Source organism: Lolium rigidum, chromosome 2, assembly GCF_022539505.1.
Source record: "Lolium rigidum isolate FL_2022 chromosome 2, APGP_CSIRO_Lrig_0.1, whole genome shotgun sequence".
NCBI classification, from domain to species: Eukaryota; Viridiplantae; Streptophyta; class Magnoliopsida; order Poales; family Poaceae; genus Lolium; species Lolium rigidum.
The window spans coordinates 145,992,977-146,015,977 of NC_061509.1; the positions used below are offsets into that span (position 1 = coordinate 145,992,977).

The 23,001-nt window shown below is 44.0% G+C and overlaps 1 protein-coding gene across 1 annotated transcript; it reads right to left on the reverse strand.

Moving 5' to 3' along the window:
• Positions 1-1,351: 1,351 nt before the first annotated feature.
• Positions 1,352-12,506, reverse strand: LOC124692428 (protein indeterminate-domain 4, chloroplastic-like). Its single transcript, XM_047225805.1, has 4 exons — positions 12,316-12,506; positions 11,544-11,832; positions 10,125-10,524; positions 1,352-3,016 (listed from the first exon to the last, which is right to left on the reverse strand). Exons 2-4 carry the CDS (start codon positions 11,743-11,745, stop codon positions 1,828-1,830), a joined length of 1,791 nt encoding a protein of 596 aa, XP_047081761.1. The 5' UTR covers positions 11,746-11,832; positions 12,316-12,506; the 3' UTR covers positions 1,352-1,827.
• Between the last annotated feature and the right edge of the window lie 10,495 nt (positions 12,507-23,001).

Consider the following 23,001-nt stretch of genomic DNA (forward strand, 5'->3'; position numbering starts at 1 on the left):
ACCCTCACTCTTGTGAAAATTGATGCAGAGTCCCGGCATATTTTCAAAGCATAAGAGTAAGAATTTAAGGTTAGCAATGGCCAACTCCTCCCGTTATATCATGGTAATCGTATCATCATCTTATTGCAGATGCGATACACCACCCGAGATGAGGTGCGGGACAACCCCACTAATATAGCCCGCAGCCTGAGCCTCCCCCAGGATTTCATCCATGGCATCGACTGCAAAGTCGAAGAGAATAGGGAGAGGGGGTCTCCCTGACGCACCATTCACCCATTCCATTTCGTCATTAAGAAAATATTCATAATCTTAGTGTCAACAATGCCAAGGCCCCCCAAAGGACATGGGCTTGCACATGGCATCCCACCTGACCCGATGATATTTCCGCTTCGGGCAACTTGCTTCCCAGAAAAATTAGGAATGATGGTTTTCAAACACTTGATGCACAGACACACCCGCATCACATGCATGGGGAAATTGGAAAGGCAGGCATTGATAAGGATAAGCCCGACGGCTGAGGATATAAACATGTCCATCCATGGGGCTTCCCTCTTTCCCACCTTGATTCCCAACCCCCCTCCCCCCACGTCGCTCCCTACTACGACATGATCACATATAGGCAAGCCTAAGTAGGTAAAGGGGAAGGTCCCAAATTTCCAATTAAGCATATTTGCAACACGCTGTTGGAATTCCGGTGATGTCCCCCAAACCATACCCTCACTCTTGTGAAAATTGATGCAGAGTTCCGGCATATTTTCAAAGCATAAGAGTAAGAATTTATGGTTAGCAATGGCCAACTCCTCCCGTTCTATCATGGTAATCGTATCATCATCTTATTGCAGATGCGATACACCACCCGAGATGAGGTGCGGGACAACCCCACTAATATACCCCGCAGCCTGAGCCTCCCCCAGGATTTCATCCATGGCATCGACTGCAAAGTCGAAGAGAATAGGGAGAGGGGGTCTCCCTGACACACCATTCACCCATTCCTGAAGTAGTTGCCTGCATCACCATTGGTGGTGATGGAAGTCTGCCCCCCCCCCCCGAAACCAAACCTAAGGCGCGGCCCTGGGTCAAAACCTTTATGGATAAGAACCTCCCTAAGGAAATCACATGACAACAGAAGAAAGATGCTCGATGGTTTTGCCCATAAATACTATAACATTTGCTACTTTGCATGCATGTTGCGTTGTAATTGGCAAGTTATCTTTGTTAGAATGACCCTTGCGTATAGATATGAAATGAAAATAGTTGTGTTGAGGGGTAACCTGAGCTTCCTGAAAATAGCTGGTATATAAAGAGAACCTTAACATTAACAAAATTGTACACCATAAACACCCATGAGCAATTACGGAAAAAGAAAATTCATACCACCCATTCGGGCTACAGCAATGTCATTATTTGTAAGAAAAGAAAAAAAGATTGAGTTTGGGGTGCGCAAGTTCTAACCATCCCTCACATTGCCAGCTACAAAAACCTTACGGTATATGCAACTATCTCTCCCTAGCCGGCATGAATTAATCCATTACATTTAATAATATTCAACTGCGGTAACAAAACATTGACAGGAAGACTGCCGCTAAATATAAGATCTAGTCTAATGATTTGAGTCGTTTTACCTTTCTTGAATTGGTGGAAGAAGAAGCTCATGCATTGATGCATACCCTTCCAACCTTGCTCCCAGAAGTCAAAACATTTGTGCTGACATGTAAACAAAGTTGTAAGTAAACAGCTTCTTCCATGCATATGGTTCTCAGGTTCACGACTCGATCGGAACGAACTTAAGCCAGCTTCATGCCTTTCTAAAGAAAATTAAGCTCATCATCACTGCATCCTGCCTCCATTGAAGGGCGACGAGGCCGACTTCATCTCGGCCTCCAAGAAGCTCATGTCGCCGCCGCCGCCGCCGCTGTGGTGCTCCCCTCTTGCCACTGACATCCCCCTGATCACGTCCCCTCTGCCACCAACGCCGAGAAAGTCCCTTGTCACGTCTCCACCGCCGCCGCCGCTGCCCCCACGGCCCTGCTGGCTAAATTTCACCTCGTGCTGGTCCATGTCATACAGTCTCGGATCGATCATGCCCCGGCCGTTGCCGCCGCCTCCAAAGATCCCGCCTCCGTTGCTCCCGCCGGCCAGCGAGTTCATCAGGCTCTGGAGGTGCATTCCCTGGTCCACCATGCTGGGCGCGCGACCCTGCTGGTCGGACTGGCCCAGGAAACCACTGAATATGGAGGAGGAGCCGCCGCCGTCCGCGCTGGTGCTGGAGCCCATCTGTGCCGCCTTCTGGAGCAGGGCCGTGGCCGACATCTGCGGCAGCATCGCCATGGCCTGCTGCTCGTTGTACATCCCAGCGGGAGCAACAACCTGGTGGTGGTCGCCACCGGAGAAGTTCCCACCGGCCGCGGCGTTGAAGAACGCCGCGCCGGAGTTCTCAGAACCGGCACCACCGCCTCCTTCACTGATCTGGTCATTGTTGGCCATGTGCCCCTGGCTGGCGTGGCCGTGGCTGGAGGTACCGCCGGAGCTGTTGGCGCTGTTGGCGATGTAGCCGCCGAGGTTGAAGAGACCGGGAGCCGACGACGCCGTGCCCCCGGAGCCGTTGCCCTGGAGGTCCGGGAGCTGCATGAGGCCGTGGAACGGCTTGCCCTGCAGGAACGCGTGCGGGCCGTTGTTGTTCCCGTCGCCGAACTCCTGCTGCGTCTGGCCGAGGTGGAACGGCGCCGGTGCTTGGGGAGGCGGCAGGTTGCGGAAGGTGGACGACGAGAGGAGGTGGTCGAGGCGGGCAGCCATGCCGCCGCCGCCGCCACCGCCGCCGAAGCGGAGGAGGTCCGAGGATGCCTGCTGGTGGTACTGGCCGTGGACGTCCTGGAAGGAGGATCCCACCTGAGAGAGGCTGAGCGCCATGTTGGCAGCGGCCGTGGCGCCGCCGTAGAGGTGGGCGGCGGGTGCCAGGCGCGCGCTCTCCTGGGTGAGGGCGTCGCAGAAGGCCCTGTGGGTGATGAAGCTGTCCCTCCTGCATACGTGCATGTAGGCGGTTGTTAATGCATGGTTTGGCTAATACCGAAAGACAAAGGACAAAGTATGGACGTATATGCAGGAGTTGCTTGAGAAATACTACTATCCCATGAAATGCTACGACGGAAATGTGACGGCAGTGTGTCACAGTGGCAGTCCTGTAGAAATTGGTACAGAACACACGTGAAAGGTGCCCAGGTGCATGCAAAATATGCTGTCTTGTCATCCGTGCAAAGCAAACAGTCAACATATTTTTGTATATATGGAAAAAATTGTGTATGCTGTACTACTTCCGCAGTGAAAACAGAGTAGATGCACAACTGAAAAGTACTGATGTTTTTTCTCGCAAAAAAAAAATAACGTAGGCATATTATTCGTTGTATGGTAGCTGCTATTTTTTTTGGACATTTTTACCAATATAAGTACATGTACTTTGGCAGAAGCAGGAAACAATTAAAAGGGTGGGTACACCTCAAAATAAATTGTACTTCCCAATTGTGATAAAACTTTGCCAAATAAGTAATATCTGTAGCCAATATTTCTTAAATTAGGGGTAGAAAAAGATTTCAAATTTTAGGTAGGGCACTGCCCACCAGATCCACCATGTCCCTATGTACTCAACGCCTCGACCGCGACATTGTCTGCCAACCATGCTAGCTAACAGTGCATTTTTAGCATACTCTACATTTGAAAAAAAATATACTACCCTCTTTTGGAATCTAAGTTAATCTTGCCTAGTTTATGAATTATTTTTTATATCAGTGTGACTAATTCTCCGCTAGATGATGTCACCATATTCCAGCTACAACCCACGTCGCAACTCGCTAGTAGCACGAATCACGGAACAATCCCAACTAGCATGAATCATGAGGCAATCCAACTACCAAGATTTTTTTTCTCAGTTGCAACCGCATTTGTAACTAGAAAAATCTTAGTTCCAACTCATGCTAGCACGAATCATGGTGCAATCATGTGATTTAGAAGTCGACGGAGAACTAAGCTAACTCAGTTGACTGGGAGTTAGCAAAACCAAAATATATTACATTATTTTATTTCACATGACAAGCAAAAGGTAACTAAAAGAAATACCATAAACGAGTTACCTATAGATTTTGTTTTGTTTTAAGAGATTTGCTAAATCTCAGTCCTTGTAGTGTTAATATCTCCATGTGACATCAAATTTATTGCACATTAATTACCAAGTCTATATTATAGTCTAAATGCGGACAACCATTTTAGCCAAACTTACTGGAATGTTTATCTTAGATTAGAAATCCGTTTTTTTACCTTTAGTTTTAACTTTGTATATGTAGGATACGAGCAAACTTTTTTTTTATCTAAATTGAAAAATGGTTTGTTTGTCTTTTCGTCTATAGTGAGACGATGAATTTATACACGTGAGAAGTCTTCAGAAGGAAGATCAGGGTGAGTGTTACAAACTTCTTTCATATGTAGATAAAGATATGATGCTAACAGTTCAGTTAGTTCATGAGTAGACAAGCCCCGGAGTTTGATATCTCTTAATTAAAAACATGTGCTGAAAAAAACATGTCATATAACGTTCACTCTATTTACTTGACACCCTAGAATCCATGCCACAATAGGTAATTGTCAATATAGCATGTCGTTAAAAGGTAAAAAATACATGAGGAAAGCTACAAGAGGAATACTTAGCAATAAATTCTTAAAAAATGAATTATATGATATCTAGCGAACCCCTGGGATAGCCTATGTGGATATAATTGTGGCAAAGTATTACCACAGCACAGAATACGGCTCGAAGTCTTGCTAGTGTGCTACTCCAAAAATATCACATATAAGAGAACTTTGCTACAGCCTGTGCTTGGGCACGCAGTGGCACACCCAACCGGCCAGGGTTCGAATCACGTCGTGATCAACTATAGCATCTCACGTTTCTCTTTAATGATAATAATTCAGCGGGTTCCTTCCCCGCTGGGCATGTTTTATTTTTAGAGCAAGGAGTGAATTTTAATAGGATGCAAATACTTGCAGAAATTATCGGTTGTTGTTGTTTTGTATTTTCCCTTTTTTGCTTGGCTTAGGCCTCTCTATGTTTGCTTCTGTTTGGCGTTGGCCAGCTTGAACCTCGCGGTGCCGCTTCGGCAAGGTCTTCTTTGTTGGTCGCTTCTTCGGGGAAGTCGGAGTCGCTGCGGGTGCGGAGTGATGACGATGACGCCGGTGGGCAACCTCGACGACGATCTTCGCCTAGGTGGTGTTTGTGCAGCTTCGGTGGGTTGCCAGGGTGGTTGTGTTTGCCCATGCGACGGTCGTGTTCCATGACGGTCGGCATGGGTGTTTGTACTGGTTTTTGGTCGGTTTTCCGTTAATAAACTGACCACCTATTCTTCTCTATTAATGAAAATGGCAAGTCTTGCCTCGTTTCAAAAAAAAAAGTTTTTGCCTTGTTTTAGAAAAAAGTTAGAAATGCTCGTAATTGACAAACTTGATCAAAACGTGGTCTATTTTTTTTGTTAGAAGTGAGCTGAAAAGAAATGTTTCTAATTTACGGTAAAACTTTAAAACAGAATTTAATTTAATTTGTGTTTGGTTGATTTGTTCTCTCACTATTTACACCGGCTGAACTAGTTACAATTTTTTTCGGTTGGTGTGTGAAACTTCTATTATCTCGGGGGGCCAATATGAAGTTGATGCTGGCCCTGCCACAATTAACCCCTCTATTTCCTAATATAAGATGTTATTATAGCCAAATCATGAATATATTGGTTGTAATAACATCTCATATCTTATGGAGACAATAGATATATTATTATTAATAGATTATATTATACTGCATTAGAGTCTGAAGTGTGTGTATGATTTGACTAAAACAAACCTGGTGTTTCACTTCCATCACACTCCATGACAGCTCGTGATCCCAGAAACTCATGTCAATCAAGGAGGAAAAAGAGGAAACGGGCAAGCAGGTTGCTTGGCGTGCCATGCTAGCTACTGATATAGCTAGATTCCGAACAGTGGGAAGCTTCCAACGAGAAACGGCAGCAACGCCACAATTTTGTGCGGTCCGACTTGAGAGAAGTTAAATTTTAGCAAAGCTCTTATCCCAAAGTAAGATTCCAACCAAAACCATCTCGAAGAAGATCCGAGGAAAAACAATGGCTGCCGTGCCTACTACCCCTAGCTAGGAGTGGGAGGGAGGGAGGCCGGGTCCCGGGTCCTTGAGAATTATTGAGGCGAATGGGATGTTGCTGCAAAGAGACAGCAGAGTCCGTGAAAGAAATCATTCAAACATTTGCCACATCTGAACGAATGAATGCAGCTAGCTTCTGCAGATGCATTCTATATACGCCTCCTCCCCGTTGCAGAAATATGTGCCGAAGTGGTGAAAGATTGGGTGCCCACCCTGCTAGCCGCAGCCCAAACTGATCAATGATGCAGAGAGAGAGAGGGAGATAGAGAATCTTGCTGCTAGGTCCTGAGAGTTGCACCCACGTGAAGCGATGTGAGGGCCTGGATCGATGATGGAGTAACGTATCCAAGGAAAAGCTGCGAAGGCGTACGTGAACCTGGCGTGGCTCCTAGCTCTGAGCTTTCTGACACGGCCAACGACAGGTCTCGCTAGCCAGACAGCTCATGTGAGTGACAACATGGATAGACTAGCTTGATTACGTGGCAACCCGATTCTGGGAGAGTGTATGTATTTGTGTATGGAACATGTCTGTATGTGTGCCCATGTTCTTGTGTTGTGTCGTGTGAGCCGTGGGTGTCCGTGAAGATTGTGCTACTGGCTACCGACGTCCCGGGTAATCGTTTACGCACCAATGTGACGCACAAGTACGTATCAACGTATGACGACCTTCTCAAAAAAAAAAAAAGTACGTATGACGACTCGTGCAAGGGAAAAACTGGCAAGTGCGACGAGTTAAGCATCAAGACAATGACCATTTCACGTGTGTTAATTTCCTGATTTCTCCTGTTATCCGCCGCGTGGACTCCGGTAAACATTCTGGCGAAAAGTTGTTTTGGATATTTTTAATGTAGACAACATATAGTATATGTTCACGTGGGTGAAGTACCACGGTTACAGGCCAACAAAATTTGGCTAGAATTTGGCCAGATTGGTTAGTCCGACCGAAACCATATGCGTTACCGGCGCCCACTTCCTTTTACCCGAAACATTATATTCGAAATGTTAAAAAAATCATTAAGTTTAAAATTAAAATTTCCCTTGAGAATCGCATGCGATATTTGACCGATTTTCTCCGGCAACCACGGTTACCAAAAATCCCCCCTCTGCCCCCTCCCCCCACCCCCCCGCCCCTGCATGACCTTCTCACTCTTCCTCCCGCAAACCTTCCGGCGAAAAGTTGTTTTGGATATTTTTACTGTAGATAACATATAGTATGTGTTCACGTGGGAGGGTGGAATACCATGGTTAAATGCCGGTAACAAGAATTTCCAGCCCCTTTAAGTAAGTGTATCATGTCCAGTCAAATTTGGTTTGAATTTGGGTTGGTTGGTTAGTCCGACCTAAACCGTATGTGTTACCGGCCTCCAATATAACTCCCTACCCCAACTCATTTCTCCATGATTTTTCGATTCCTTTTACCCAAAATATTATATTAAAAATGTTAAAAAATCATTAAGTTTGAAATTAAAATTTCCCTTGAGAATCACATGCGATATTCGGCCGATTATCGCTGGCAACCATGGTTACCAAAAATACCGCCCCCTTCGAGATTTTTTTCTCTAACTTTTTCCCTAATTTCTCCTCTCAAGTTGTTCCCCGTGTGGCCTTCTCACTCTTCCTCCTGCAAACCTTCGCACAAACAAACTAAGCGGCCAAATGTTGTTTTGGATATTCTAACGTAGACTACATAGTATGTGTTCACGAGGATGAATACCACGGTTACCAGCAGGTAACCGAATTCCCAACCCATGAGGTAAATGAGTTTATTGTGTAAAACAACTCGGTCCATTTAAATTTGGTATAAATTTATGTTGGTTGGTTAGTCCGAACTAAACCATATGTGTTGCCGGCCTCCGGTACCATGCCGCAACTCCTTTGTCCGAGTTATTCGATTCCTTTTTCCCGAAACATTATATTCAAAATGTTTTAAAAAATCATTAAGTTTGAAATTTCAATTTCACGTGAGAATCACATGCGATATTTGACCGATTATCTCCGGCAAGCACGGTTACCAAAAATTCCGGCCCTCTCCGGATCTTTTTTTCTCTAAAATTTCCTTATTTCTCTTCTCAAGTTTTCCCACGCGTGGCCTTCTCACTCTTCCTCCCACAAACCTTCACACAAAGAAACTAAGCGGACAAATGTTGTCGCTTGAGTATCACACATGCGGTATTTGGCCGATTATCTCTGGAAACCACGGTTACCAAAACCTCGGCCCACTCCTCCGAGATAATTTTTCTTACGGGCACCCAAGGCCCCCTTACAGCAAACTAAGGTGAGTGAACAGACGCAATGAAATACTTCTAGATACGTATATGTGATTTAGAAAAAGACATGTGTGAAATCCGAGACAAAACCCTAACTAACCCGCGTGAAGAGATGTGAGGGCCTGGATCGATGGCGTAACTTATCCAAGGGGCTGTGAAGCGTACGTGAACGTGAACCTGGCTAGCTAGCTCTGAGCTTCTGACACTGCCAACCAAAGATCTAGCTAGCTAGCTAGCGAGCTCATGTGACAACATGGATAGACTAGCTTAATTACGTGGCATGCATGTGACCCAATGCTTGAGCCTGGGAGTATATATATATATATATGTATATACAACGTATATGTAACGTGTCTGTATGTGTGCCGATGTTCTCGTGTCTGCCAAGATTGTGCTACTGACGTCCCGGACAATCATTTATGCAGTAATGTGACGCACAAGTACGACGACTCGTGCAAGGGAAAAGCTAGCTGCAGGTAAGCTTGACGAGTTAAACATTACGTACAAGACAATGGCCATTTCACGTGTGTGTGTGTGTGCGCGACCGTGTGCTAATTTCCTGATTTAATTTTTCCAATATTTCTTGATTTCTCCTGTCATGTTGTCCCCCGCGTGGCCTTCTCACTCTTCTTCCGGCAAACCTTCCAGCCGGCGAAAAGTTATTTTTAGATATTTTAAATGTAGACATGATATAGACTGTGTTCACGTGGGTGAAATACCACGGTTACATGCCAGTAACAAAAATTTCCAGCCCCTCTAGGTAATTAAATGAGGTTATTGTGCAAAAAAATCTCAGTTCAATTCAAATTTGGCTTGAGAATCACATGCGATATTTGACCGGTTATCTCCGGCAACCACGGTTACCGAAAATTCTGCCCCCCTTCGAGTTTTTTTTTCTCTAAAATTTCCTAATTTCTCCTCTCAAGTTGTCCCCCGCGTGGCCTTCTCACTCCTCCTCCCACAAACCTTTGCACAAACAAACTAAGCGGCCAAATGTTGTTTTGGATATTCTAACGTAGACTACATTGTATGTGTTCATATGGATGAATACCATGGTTACCTGCCGGTAACCCGAATTCCCAGCCCCTCAGGTAAATTAGCTTATTGTGTAAAACAACTCGGTCCATTAAAATTTGGTATAAATTTATGTTGGTGCTTAGCCCAAACTAAACCATATGTGTTCCCGCTCCGCTATAACCTCACGCGCCAACTACTTTGTATGAGATTTTCCATTCCTTCTACACGAAACACTATATTCAAAATGTTTAAAAAATCATTAAGTTTGAAAATAAAATTTTGCTAGTGAACCACATGCGATATTTGACCGATTATCTCCGGAAACCGCGATTACCAAAAATTCCGGCCCCCTCTGAGATTTTTTTTTTCTTACCCGTACCCAAATCCATACAACAAACTAAGATGAGTGAACAGACGTAGCATCAAAAGACATCAGGCGATCCAAGGACAGTAGCATGCATGCATGCGATGCAGCAGGTGGTCCTTGGCATGCCAAGCTAGCCGAGTTAGTTACCGTGAGACCGCTAGCTGCAATGCAGCCATGGCCCATGGATAGATATACTACCCACACGCGCTGCCTGCGATTCATACAACCTACGTATATATGCAGGAGTATGTGACGTATGTAAAGATAGATCGAAGAATGTACGTACCGGGAGAATAGGGTGCCGCAGTCGCAGCGGTACTCGCGGGTGCCGCAGACCTTGGAGTGCGCCTTCCAGTCCGACTGCACGGCGTAGCGCTTGGCGCACTTGTCGCACTTCCACTTCTTCTCGCCGTGCTTGCGGCAGAAGTGCTTCTTGATGCCGGTGAGGTCGCCCAGCGCGCGGCCGGGCTCGTGGTGGACGCACGTCGGCTCCGGGCAGAGGTACACCCGCCGCCGCTGCACCTGGTTGGGGTCCTTCTGCTTCAGCTTCCACGGCAGGTTGTGGCCGCGCCGGTGCAGCTGCAGGTTCTGCTCCCGCTGGAACCCCTTGTTGCACACCTCGCAGACGAACCGGTTCGTCGCCATCAGCGTCTTGGGCGACAGCGCGATCACCTCAGCGTCAGGGTCTGCATTCCATTTTCATTCAGTTATTAGTAAATCATGAATCAGCAGCTCGATTACATATCTCTAATAGTGCCACTTACTACTCTAACTGACTACAGTACGTGTTACTGTATACTCAACAACTTAGCATGCGGTACCTACTGGTGTTTCTTCCTTTGGTTTTTGGCGAGGAAGGGACAAAGGGAGGCAACAAAGGGGAGAATATTTGCATCAGACTTTGGGCAAGAAAACACGCGGAAAAGGCATTCGCAGCAAGCGATATAGGGAACAAAGGAATTAACGACGATCGCGTCGCGGCCCCCAATCTGCATCTCTCATAATTGGCAAGAGGAAGAAGGAGCAAGCAAAAGGGTGAAGAGAGGAGAACAGCCGGAGTACATGGAATCTTGCTAGGGATAAAAGATATTCCAATTTGAACAGACCATACTCGTGACCCGTGAGCCCGTGACTATCCATTCCAAGGAATTTTTTTTTGGAACGCATAATGAATTGCCGAACCAAATACAATCTACTACCTATACTGACGCATGCATGAGGATTTCAGAGGAATGAGAATGAGCGGCTGAATATATAATCTAGGAATAGTTAGGTGCTCTCTAGCCTACTATTCAGGTGAGAATCCGAGCCTTAAATGAAGCACAGTGAGTAAAAGATGCGACGACCACTTGGTTTGGATCGAGGTTGCTCGCGGAAGAGATCCATTGGACGAGCTAGTAAGAGAGAGAGAGAATTGGGACTGAAAAACACATGGGACCATTTCCATGCCATATAAACCCAGTGAAAACAAATCTTGGATTCCCTTTTAACAACACACCTTTTTTTCTGTTGGCAATCAAGATTTCGGAATCAAGAAACAAAATCCAAATAAGGTAAGATCGACAAATCGAGAAACCATGTGCAGATCAGAGAGTCGCAGGGCTTGCATCTAAGCCCTCTCTCGGAGCAGATCCAAGCAAGGACAATTGGATGATGCTATGCATGCAAGAACGGAACTGCAGAAAGAAGGAAACGTTTTTCTTACCAGGCATGGTTCTCTTCTTCTTCACCGGTGGCACCGCCGCAGCCGGCTGGTCCGGTCCCGCCGCCACCGCGCTGGGCGGCGCGAGGGCGGGCTGGTGGTGCTGCTGCTGCAGCGGAAGCAGCGGCTTGATCTGGTCCTGCTGGTGGCCATCCCTAATTCCAAACAACGCCGCCACAGCCGCCGCCGATGAGTTGGACGCCATCGCCGTTGAAGCTAGCTACTCTCGCCGGAAGCAGGCAAAGCTTTCCCTTTTTGTAGGCTAGCCTTCGGCTAGCAAATTTCCTTTCACCTGAAGAAAAAAAAGCAGCGCTTTCCGTGTGAGCCATGCGTGCCACGAACAAACTCGGGAGGAAGCATTCGAAATTGACAGTACACAACGTGCAAAGAAGACGCCAGAAAGCTGTTTCCCATCTCAGACGAGGATGAGGAAAACACCAACCAGAAAGATAACAAAAGGAGGAGAGAATCGAGAGCCAGGAGAAGCCATGTCTATCTCATCTCATACGTGCGTCTTTGCCCGGAATCGATCTGGAACAAGAACAGCAACAAAGGAATCGACACGGGAAAACTCCAAAGGGTTAGGGACTCAATCATCGAAGACGAACAAACAACTTGGCAGTGGAATCCAAACCAACAACAAACTGTGCTCGGAAACAAGCAAGTAAAGAAAGAGCTGGAGTGAAAAAACAAATTAGAGCTCGCAAACACCCAAACTCACAGTACACACACGTATGCAGAGAACAACGAGAGATTTGTATCTTCTTCCCCATACCTGCGTGTCTCTCTTATCTATCTGATCTTGCGCTGCTTCGCTAGCTGTGGTGGTCTTCTCGCTCGCCCTTGACAAGGGGGAGGGAGGAAGAAGAAGTGGAGAGGGGGGAGGAGGAGGAGGGTATGGAGGAGGCTAATAAGAAGGTTGCTGTCTGATTCCTTTCGTTCGTTTCGCTGTCAAGCTTTTCTCTCTCGCCTTTTGCCTCCAAGTACTGTACGCTCCTCCGCCGTATTAATCACCAGCACCACGAGTATCTGGGTAGTATACTCAGTGATTGTACTGAGTAAATGAGTACTGGTTTAATACTATGTACAGCACAGAGAAATTAAGAGGGGGTAGACAGCAGTATAGAGTACAGCCAGCTTGTGGGAGAGGGGAGCGAGCTCACGGAGGCAAAGCGGCCGGTGTCGTCAAGCAGCTGTGGATCGGGTCCACCGACTGCACACACACGGGTCGTCAAGCGGCTGAGGATTTGGGTCCACCGACACTCGCCGACGTAGGCCGACGCACCACGCACACGCTCCATGGATTGGATTTATGTATGCATTACAGCTTACTCACCTCGTCCGGATGTGCTTAAATCTTAATCACCCTGCATGCTTGTAGCTGGACAGTTCACTGATGGTCATCGGCTCAGAGACCAAGGAGAACCGCACGGCTGTAAAAGCTAGAGCGCGTTTGGTAGCTGTGGGCCCAATTTTCTCGCTCCGGGGGGGGGAGCTCTGGCGGTTGGGACCGTATTGCGGTACCCACGTTGAACTGTCTTGTGGTACCTCTGCCAGACTGTCTTGCAGCGATTGAACTGTCTTGCGGTGCCCGTGCCAAATAGTCCTACGGTGGCCGGACTGTGTTGTGATACCCGCACCAGATTGTCTTGCGGTGGTTGGACTATCTTGCGGTTCTTCGCCGGACTATCTTGCGGTGAAGAGGGATCGGGGTTGTACCACTCGTGTGGGGTAGGGGTTAAAAAAGTATGCATGTCTATACATGGGCACACCAGATTTTGGATAAGGGTTTGGACATGGGCTTGGTAGTGTTTGGGGAGAGGGGATTGTACTGGAGCAAACCTCCGTGTTTGGTAGCTCTGAGCCAAAAAATTTGCTTCGTGGGAACAGACTCTGTGGGTGTTAGCCTGTTCGAAATGAGCTAAGGGTCAAATTTTGCACTTTGTTTGATGGCTTGTGAAGCTTTTTTCTACACTAGGTGGGGTACTATCCCCTCGTTGTTTTCTATTATACCCCTATTGATGCACTGTATTGATGTTGGTTGAACAAATGGAACTCTCATATTGTTACCATGGTTAAGATAAGGTGAGCTTACATAGCATTGCATGTTACATCCGATCATAGAGGAATCATAAGAAAAAGGAACTTGACGATCACCATGATCGGGACAACAATGATGAAATCTTTCACCGCACTCTCTCGTGTGTGAGGTGTTCCTTCTCCTAAAGACATAGCTAGAAGAAACATTGGTTGGCGATGCATTAGCTGATGAGGCATTGGCTCGTGAGTCATAGCCTGAATAGCCATAGTGTGATCAGCCAAGAAGCTCTAGTACTCCTCTTGTGCGTCCTCCAAAGTACCGTACCCTTTGTAGATGTTGTTGGAGAAATCATTGACTTCATCTTGAAAGATTCTCCATAAATTATACATTCCTGGTTGCATCGCTTGAACACCACATACCACTATAACACGCCAGGGGAAGAACAAGTAATGTATATGATCACAAGCATCAATGAAGTCATAAGAAATCATCCCAAGTTAACGCCAAAAGTGGATCACAAGTTCATCCTACCACTACAACTATGGTGTCACCTACCTACACAACAAAACTAGGTGTCATCTAACACCGCAAGGTAACCATCACATGAGTGGTTACTATATACCACCTCATCAAAATATATAGTCCATCATAAGTTTTGAAGCCCTAGTTACAACAAAAAATATACAACATCATCATCACCATCACCACGCATGCATCCCAACCCCAATGGCCTCAAGGCCACAACTACAAATTGTAGTAGTACTTGGCTAGGTAGGTCCTAATCTAGAGGACCCTATGTGGCGGTAACATGACCACAAATTTTTTCCCAATGCCCTGTGGTCAGCGTGGTGGCTGAGAGCCTCCAGCATAGACGTACTCCTCGCAAAATCCAACATTGTCCATGACTGTCTGGTTCAAGTCAGGGTGCATGTTAGTGGGCTTGTTTTCTCGGATGGCCTGCGCGACATCCTTGATAGTAGAGGTCGTGTGCGTGAAGGTCACGATCTTGTCATCATCGAAGGCACCCCTCTTCCTCTTACCCGAGACCTTTTGAGCGGCGTCGGAAGGCTTCTCAGAGGCACCATCGAGGACCACCGTCTCAGAAGGCTTCTTGGGGGCACCTATAAGTGCTGAAAATAAAATTCAAGGAGTAAAACTAATGCAAGAAAAGTAAAATGTAGTAAAATGAGGTGAAGTGAGATAACTCAAGGGAGTAAGTGTTCTGGCAAACTGCTATTCCATTTGTGTGGTTGTCATAATTAGTGAAGCTCAATGGTCTTTTTAGTGTTTCTTCTAGAGTGGAGCCAATAGATAGGTGCAGCCATTGTTATGAGCAATTACACCCCTAGTAATTGATCCCAAGGCCAGTTAAGAGCAAACAAGGGAATTATTAAGACATAAAGACCAACCACTTCTGTAAGCTTAAAGGTCCCCATAGTTATACCCCTCGTTGATTAGCCATGAATTAATATAACATGAATCTAAGAATTGGGAGATGGTTTCTATCAAGCTCCAGTTGTCCCTCCCCCTATTGACATAGGCATCCCCAATGGGCCTGCCGAAGATGGTACCCGGGGTTTACTGAAGGCCCACGACCCGAAGGATAAGAAGAATCGGAAGCCCAAGTTGCTAGTTGAGGAAAGCTAGAGTTGTATTAGGAGAGAACACTTGTAATATTGCGGGATGAGTTGGAAACCCTCCCGGACTCGTTAACTTGTGTATCACGAATCCCTCGGCTCCACCTCCTATATAAGGGGGAGCCGAGGGACAAAGAAAGCATCGATTCATTGTCTCACAAACCATAGTTTCCATATCGTCGAGTACTTTTCGGCTGAAACCTTCGAGATCTACTTGCCCTCTACGTCTAACTAAAACCCTAGTCTACAACCCGTAGGCATTGGCAAGTTAATCCCTTGTCACCTATCATCATGCAACATTGACAACCTCATGCATTCGCCAACATATGTGTGCACTCATATATAAGTACAATAGATCATCATAGAAGATAACAAATAATTATATGAAACCATCAACAAATTATCTCACAATTGCCAAGAACAAGTCATTACTCAAACAAAGACATAGGGACACAATATATCATGGGAAAATGATAGATTGACTCACACATCATGTTTGCCAGGAGATTACAAAGGGTAGATGAAGATGGTGCTGCGGGTGTTGACGAAGATGATGATGACCATGCTGGAGGGGGTCGAGTCCACCAGAAGTGATTCCGGCAGCGGTTCCCCCTCCGATCTCCGCCGACGACGGCCAGCTGACTCTCTATTTATGTGTTTTTTTACCTCCACCTCTGTAGCTGTGGTGACCCAGCATACCACTACATGGTGTAGTATGCAAGTCGTTGAAATAACACCAATGAAACACCGTTCCACTAGTATTACATCCCTCAGAGTGGTACAACAGAAACATATGCGGGTCCAAGGTATTTCTATAGAATTACTACACAGACTCTTTACAAAAGATCAACATAGCCTCCTACTTTACAATGAGGTAAGACTGTAAATAAACTCCAGAAGAACGACTCGTAGTCTAATCTATCACGAACTCTATCTAGAGAGGTACTTGGCTTACTATAGAACTATAGATCAACTCTATCTATTTAGGTTCTAGGATTAGGGAAATGACTCTCTTCTAATGCTAATCTAGGTTTTCTCCAAGGTGGATGTGGTGTTGGACTCCTCTGGCAGGATCCTGTCTCTTGAAGTACTTGTTGCCTCCTCAGTCTTCGAGTTGCACTGTAGATCCTCCTTTAATGCCTTCGGATCTAAGCGGGGGATTCAAAGAGGGATGAGTACGAGCGTACTCAACAAGTTCATTATAGGAAAGAGGTGTTTTATGCACTAGCTATAGCCATAGATCAAAAAGTCGTAGGTAATGCAAGTTTTTGTAAACATTTCTTCAAAAGGTTTATTTTATTCTGAAGAGCTATGTATGTCAGCCTTCACCGGTTGCTAGAACTTCATGGAGTTCCTTTCAAGCAGCGTTCGCAGTTCCAAACCCGGAACAGGGAGTGACAAGCCACAATTTGATACACTCTACAGAGGTGTGTTACTTTACCCATAAGAGATCTTATCCTTGGTGCACATCCAAGATGCATACTCGTCCACACTTCCTTGGTGTGGGGCCAGGTATAAGTCATAGTCAATCACTGGGCCTTCCCGCGACCCCGCATACCCACCCTTTTGTAATCCACAGGCCTCGATTGACTCATATGATCAATCCCTGGGCCAGCCCGTTACAATCCATCATAGGTACAACCCGTAGTAGAAGCAATGATCTTTGTCCTCCGGGGCTTCCTCCCTGCCTAAGCATATCCCAGCTGGCCACCTACGGTTGCACCCGTTGATATGCGAGAGGGAAAAGAACATCTGACTACTCCATCCCACTCCGGACCTTATGGTAAACACGGTTATTACGGTGCAAGAACCACTGAACGACATTTGTTGTTAATCCTATGTGCATATAAACCCATTGCAATGGAACCGTACCATGGTGATACGTCCATTTTTGCATCACTATTTTATATCATAATTTACTGTTATTCATTGATATATTTCATATTTAGAGGTGATACTTATGTTGTTTCATGATTGTTGGAGAATCGCACACTGGAGTCAGGATTCTGCTGGAAAAAGCACCGTCAGAATGCAATATTTCGGAAGATTAACAATTGACGGAAATTACACGGAAAATCTTATTTTTCCAGAAGACGGAGATAGCCAAAAGGAGGAGCCGAGGAGGGCCGCCATGGGCCCCCCATAGGCCGGCACGGGCCCAGGCCTGGCCGCGCCGCCTTGTGGGGAGGGGGCCCACAGCCCCCTCTGGCCTCCTCTCCTTCGCGTACTTCTTCGTCCCAAAAACCTAAGCTCCGGAGAAGAATCGCGAAGAGTCACAGCCGCCTCTGCGGGGCGGAAAACACCAGAGAGAAAAGAGCTCTCCGGCAGGCTGAAATCTTCCGGGGAAATTTCCTCCCGGAGGGGGAAATCGACGCCATCGTCATCGTCATCGAGCTGGACATCATTGGGATCATCATCACCATCATCTCCATCATCATCATCATCGCCATCTCCACCGCTGCACCTCATCACCGCTGTAACAATTAGGGTTGAATCTTGATTGTTTGATAGGGGAAACTCTCCCGGTATTGATTTCTACTTGTTATTGATGCTATTGAGTGAAACCATGGAACCAAGGTTTATGTTCAGATTGTTATTCATCAACATATCACCTCTGATCATGTTCCATATGATGTCTCGTGAGTAGTTCGTTTAGTTCTTGAGGACATGGGGTGAAGTCTAAATGTTAGTAGTGAATTATGTTGGGTAATATTCAATGGTTTGATATTTAAGTTGTGGTGTTATTCTTCTAGTGGTGTCATGTGAACGTCGACTACATGATACTTCACCTTTATGGGCCTAGGGGAATACATCTTGTACTCGTTTGCCAATTGCGGGGTTGCTGGAGTGACAGAAACCTAAACCCCCGTTGGTATATCGATGCAGGAGGGATAGCGAGCATCTCGAGTTTAAGGTTGTGGTTAGATTTATCTTAATTACTTTCTTGTATTTGCGGATGCTTGCAAGGGGTATAATCACAAGTATGTATTAGTCCTAGGAAGGGCGGTGCATTAGCATAGGTTCACCCACACAACACTTATCAAAACAATGAAGATTAATCGGCTATATGAAGCGAAAGCACTAGACTAAATTCCCGTGTGTCCTCAAGAACGTTTGGTCATTATAAGTAAACAAACCGGCTTGTCCTTTGTGCTAAAAAGGATTGGGCCACTCACTGCAATTATTTCTCTCGCATTTTACTTACTCGTACTTTATTCATCTGCTATATCAAAACCCCTGAATACTTGTCCGTGAGCATTTACGATGAATCCTTCATCGAAACTGCTTGTCAACACCTTCTGCTCCTCGTTGGGTTTGACACTCTTATTTATCGAAAATACTACGATACACCCCCTATACTTGTGGGTCATCAAGACTATTTTCTGGCGCCGTTCCCGGGGAGTGAAGCGCTATTGGTAAGTGGAATTGGTAAGGGAAACTTTTACTGTTCGCGCTGATTTTATTTCACTTGCTTGCTATAATTCATTATGGAGAGATCTTCTCTTGAATTTTTATTTGGAAAGTCTACTACTACTGCAAAGGTAGTGGATGAGGCGCCAGGTGAGAAAGAGGTTCCATACAAAATACCTATGAAAATTATTGAACGTGTTGTGGATAACCGCTATGAAGGGGATGGAACTGTCCATCCTGGAGATCATTTACTGTTCTTACATGAATTATGCGGTTTATTCAAGTGTGCAAGTATTGCTATGGATGAAGTTAGGAAGAAACTATTCTCTATATCGCTGTCTGGTAAAGCGGCGCATTGGTATAAATTGCTGAAGAATGGGGATTCTCTTGATTGGAATGATATTGTGCCTCTATTTTATTCTAAATTCTATCCTCCAAGTGAAATTCACAAAGACCGGAACTGCATATATAATTTCTGGCCTCATGATGGAGAGAGTATTGCCTAAGCATGGGGAGATTGAAGTCTTTAATGCTCAAATGCCCCATTCATGAGCTTCCTGGTAATATTATCATTGATAATTTCTATGCAAAACTTTCTTTTCAAGATAAGACCTTGCTGGATACTTCTTGCTCTGGATCATTTACACGCAACAAAGAAGAGTTTAAGAGGGACCTTCTTGATCGGATTCAGGAGAATACTGAAGGATGGGAGAATGACAAAGATAGAGAGTCAGTTATAAATTATGATTATAAATGCATTGAAGTTTTTATGGATACTGATAAATTTCGTAATATGAGTGCTACTTATGGTCTTGATTCTCAAGTCGTTGCAAATCTTTATAAAGCTTTTGCCTCTCATTTTGAATTTCTTAGGAAGAATTTTGATAAGTATCATGAACCGTATAAAGATAAAATTGATTCATCTATAAATAAATGTGTTGTAATTGAAACTGTTGATCATATTCTTCCTGAAGCTTATATTGAAAAAACTCCTCTCCCTGCTAAAATGAAGGAGTATTCTGTTATAAATAGTGCGGTTAATAAAAGTGCAAAGAAACCTATAGAACCTGAAGAGCAAATAAAGGTTGAACCTGCTATTGCAATAGTTAAAGATCTTGTGACTGAAAATGTAGAAGATGGTCATATTATTTTCTGTGAAGATGCTTCTAATATTGTTTCGCATCCTAATAAGTCTAGGAAAACCAGTGTTCCTATGCTCTCTGTTAGAATTGGTGATCATTGTTATTATGGTTTATGCAACATTGGTGCAAGTATTAGTGCTATTCCTTATGAGCTTTACACGGAGATTATGCATGAAATTGGTTCTTGTGAACTTGAAGATATTGATGTGGTTATTCGGCTAGCTAATAGAGAAACTATCTCTCCAATTGGTATTGTTCGAGATGTGGAAGTTCTATGTGGTAAGATTAAATATCCTGCTGACTTTTTGGTACTTGGTTCTGCTGCTAGTAAGTCTTGTCCTATCATTTTTGGTAGACCTTTTCTAAATACTTGTGGAGCTATTATAGATTGCAAGAAAAAGAAAATTGTGACTAAATTTGCTGGTGAATCTTATGAGTTTAATTTCTCTAAATTTGCCAGAACTCCTTATAAAGCTGATTTACCTAATAATGATTTTAGAGTTGAACAGTGTGCATCTATTGCTCTTGCTCCTAATAACCCTTTGCAGCAACATTTGGAGGATAGTGAGAGTGAAGTCTTTAGGGAAGAAAGAAATGAGCTTGATGAAATTTTCCTTCGTCAACCTATTCTTAAACATGATTTGCCGGTTGAAGATCTAGGTACAACACCACCACCAAAGGAAGATCCTTTTTTGATTTAAAACCGTTGCCTGATAATCTTAAATATGCTCATATTGATGATAAGAAAATATATCCTGTTATTATTAGTTCTAAGCTTGCAGAGTTTGAGGAAGAAAGGTTATTGGAAATATTGAAGAAACACCGAGGAGCTATTGGCTATACTCTTGATGACTTGAAGGGGATTTCTCCCTCTATTTGCCAACATGCCATTAATATGGAAGATGATGCAAAGCCTGTTGTTGAACATCAGCGTCATCAAATTCCTAAGATGAAGGATGTGGTAAGGAATGAGGTATTAAAACTTCTTGAAGCTGGTATTATATATCCTATTGCTGATAGTAGATGGGTTAGTCTTGTGCATTATGTTCCTAAGAAAGGAGGAATGACTGTTGTACCTAATGATAATGATGAGCTCATCCCTGAAAGAGTAGTTGTAGGGTATAGAATGTGCATTGATTATCGAAAAGTTAATAAGGTTACTAAGAAAGATCATTACCCTTTACCTTTTATTGATCAAATGTTAGAAAGGTTATCTAAAAATACTCATTTTTGCTTTCTTGATGGTTATTCGGATTTTCACAAATTGCTCGTTAAAACTAAAGATCAAGAGAAAACCACTTTCACTTGTCCCTATGGAACTTATGCTTATAGACGTATGCTTTTTGGTTTATGTAATGCTCCTGCTACTTTTCAAAGATGCATGTCTGCTATTTTTCATGGCTTTTGCGAGAATATTGTAGAGGTATTCATGGACGATTTTTCTGTCTATGGGAATTCTTTTGATAATTGCTTGCGAAACCTTGATAAAGTTTTGCAGAGGTGTGAAGAAACTAACCTTGTTCTTAATTGGGAGAAATGCCACTTTATGGTTAATGAAGGAAATGTATTGGGACATAAAATTTCCGAGAGAGGTATTGAAGTTGATAGAGCTAAAGTTGAAGCAATTGAGAAGATGCCCTATCCTAGGGATGTTAAAGGTATTCGTAGTGTTCTTGGTCATGCTGGGTTTTATAGGAGATTTATTAAAGATTTCTCCAAGATTTCAAAGCCTCTTACTAATCTTCTTCAAAAAGATGTACCTTTTGTTTTTTTATGATGATTGTAAGGAAGCTTTTGAAACTCTAAAGAAAGCCTTAACAACTGCTCCTATAGTTGAACCTCCTGATTGGAACTTACCTTTTGAAATTATGTGTGATGCTAGTGATTTTGCTGTAGGCGCTGTTCTTGGACAACGAGTAGATAAAAAATTGAATGTTATACATTATGCTAGTAAAACTCTTGATGCTGCTCAAAGAAATTATGCTACAACTGAAAAAGAATTGTTAGTTGTGGTTTTTGCTTGTGACAAGTTTAGATCTTATATTGTTGATTCTAAAGTTACAATCCATACTGATCATGCTGCAATTAGATACCTTATGCAAAAGAAAGATGCTAAGCCATGGCTTATTAGATGGGTGCTTCTGTTGCAAGAATTTGATTTACATATTATAGATAGGAAAAGTGTTGATAATCCTGTTGCTGATAATTTGTCAAGATTGGAAAATATTGCTTATGATCATGTTCCTGTTAATGATAGTTTTCCAAATGAACAATTGGCTGTAATAAAGGTGAGCTCACGAGATGGTCCTTGGTATGCTGATTATGCTAACTTTATTGTTTCCAAGTACCTGCCTCCAACCTTTTAGCTCAGCAAAGGAGGAAATTCTTTTATGACTTGAGGCATTATTTTTGGGATGACCCACACTTATATAAAGAAGGAGTGGATTGTATTCTGCGAAGATGTGTTCCCGAATATGAACAACAAGAGATATTGAGTAAGTGTCATGGTAGTGCTTATGGAGGACATCACGCCGGAGATAGAACCGCGCAAAAGGTTCTACAATCGGGTTTTTATTGGCCAACTCTCTTCAAAGATGCAAGAAAGTTTATTTTATCTTGTGATGAATGTCAAAGGGTTGGTAATATCTCCGAGACGCAATGAAATGCCTATGAATTATACTCTTGTTATTGAACCATTCGATTGTTGGGGATTTGACTTCATGGGACCTTTCCCCTCTTCAGAAGGTAACACTCATATACTTGTTGCTGTTGATTATGTTACTAAATGGGTGGAAGCCATACCCACAAAAAGTGCTGATGGTGAGACCTCTTTAAGAATGCTTTTAGATATTATTTTTCCTAGATTTGGAGTTCCTAGATATCTTATGACTGATGGAGGTTCTCATTTTATTCATGGTGGTTTTAGAAAAACTCTTGCCAAATATGGTATTAATCATAGGATTGCTTCCGCTTATCATCCTCAAACTAGTGGGCAAGTAGAATTATCAAATAGAGAGATTAAATCTATCTTGCAAAAGACTGTTAATAAATCTAGAAAGAATTGGGCTAGTAAATTGAAGGAAAAACTATGGGCCTATAGAAATGCTTATAAAAATACCATGGGTATGTCACCTTATAAAATGGTTTATGGGAAAGCTTGTCATTTACCTTTAGAACTAGATCACAAAGCTTATTGGGCTGTAAGAGAACTAAATAAAGATCCTAAACTT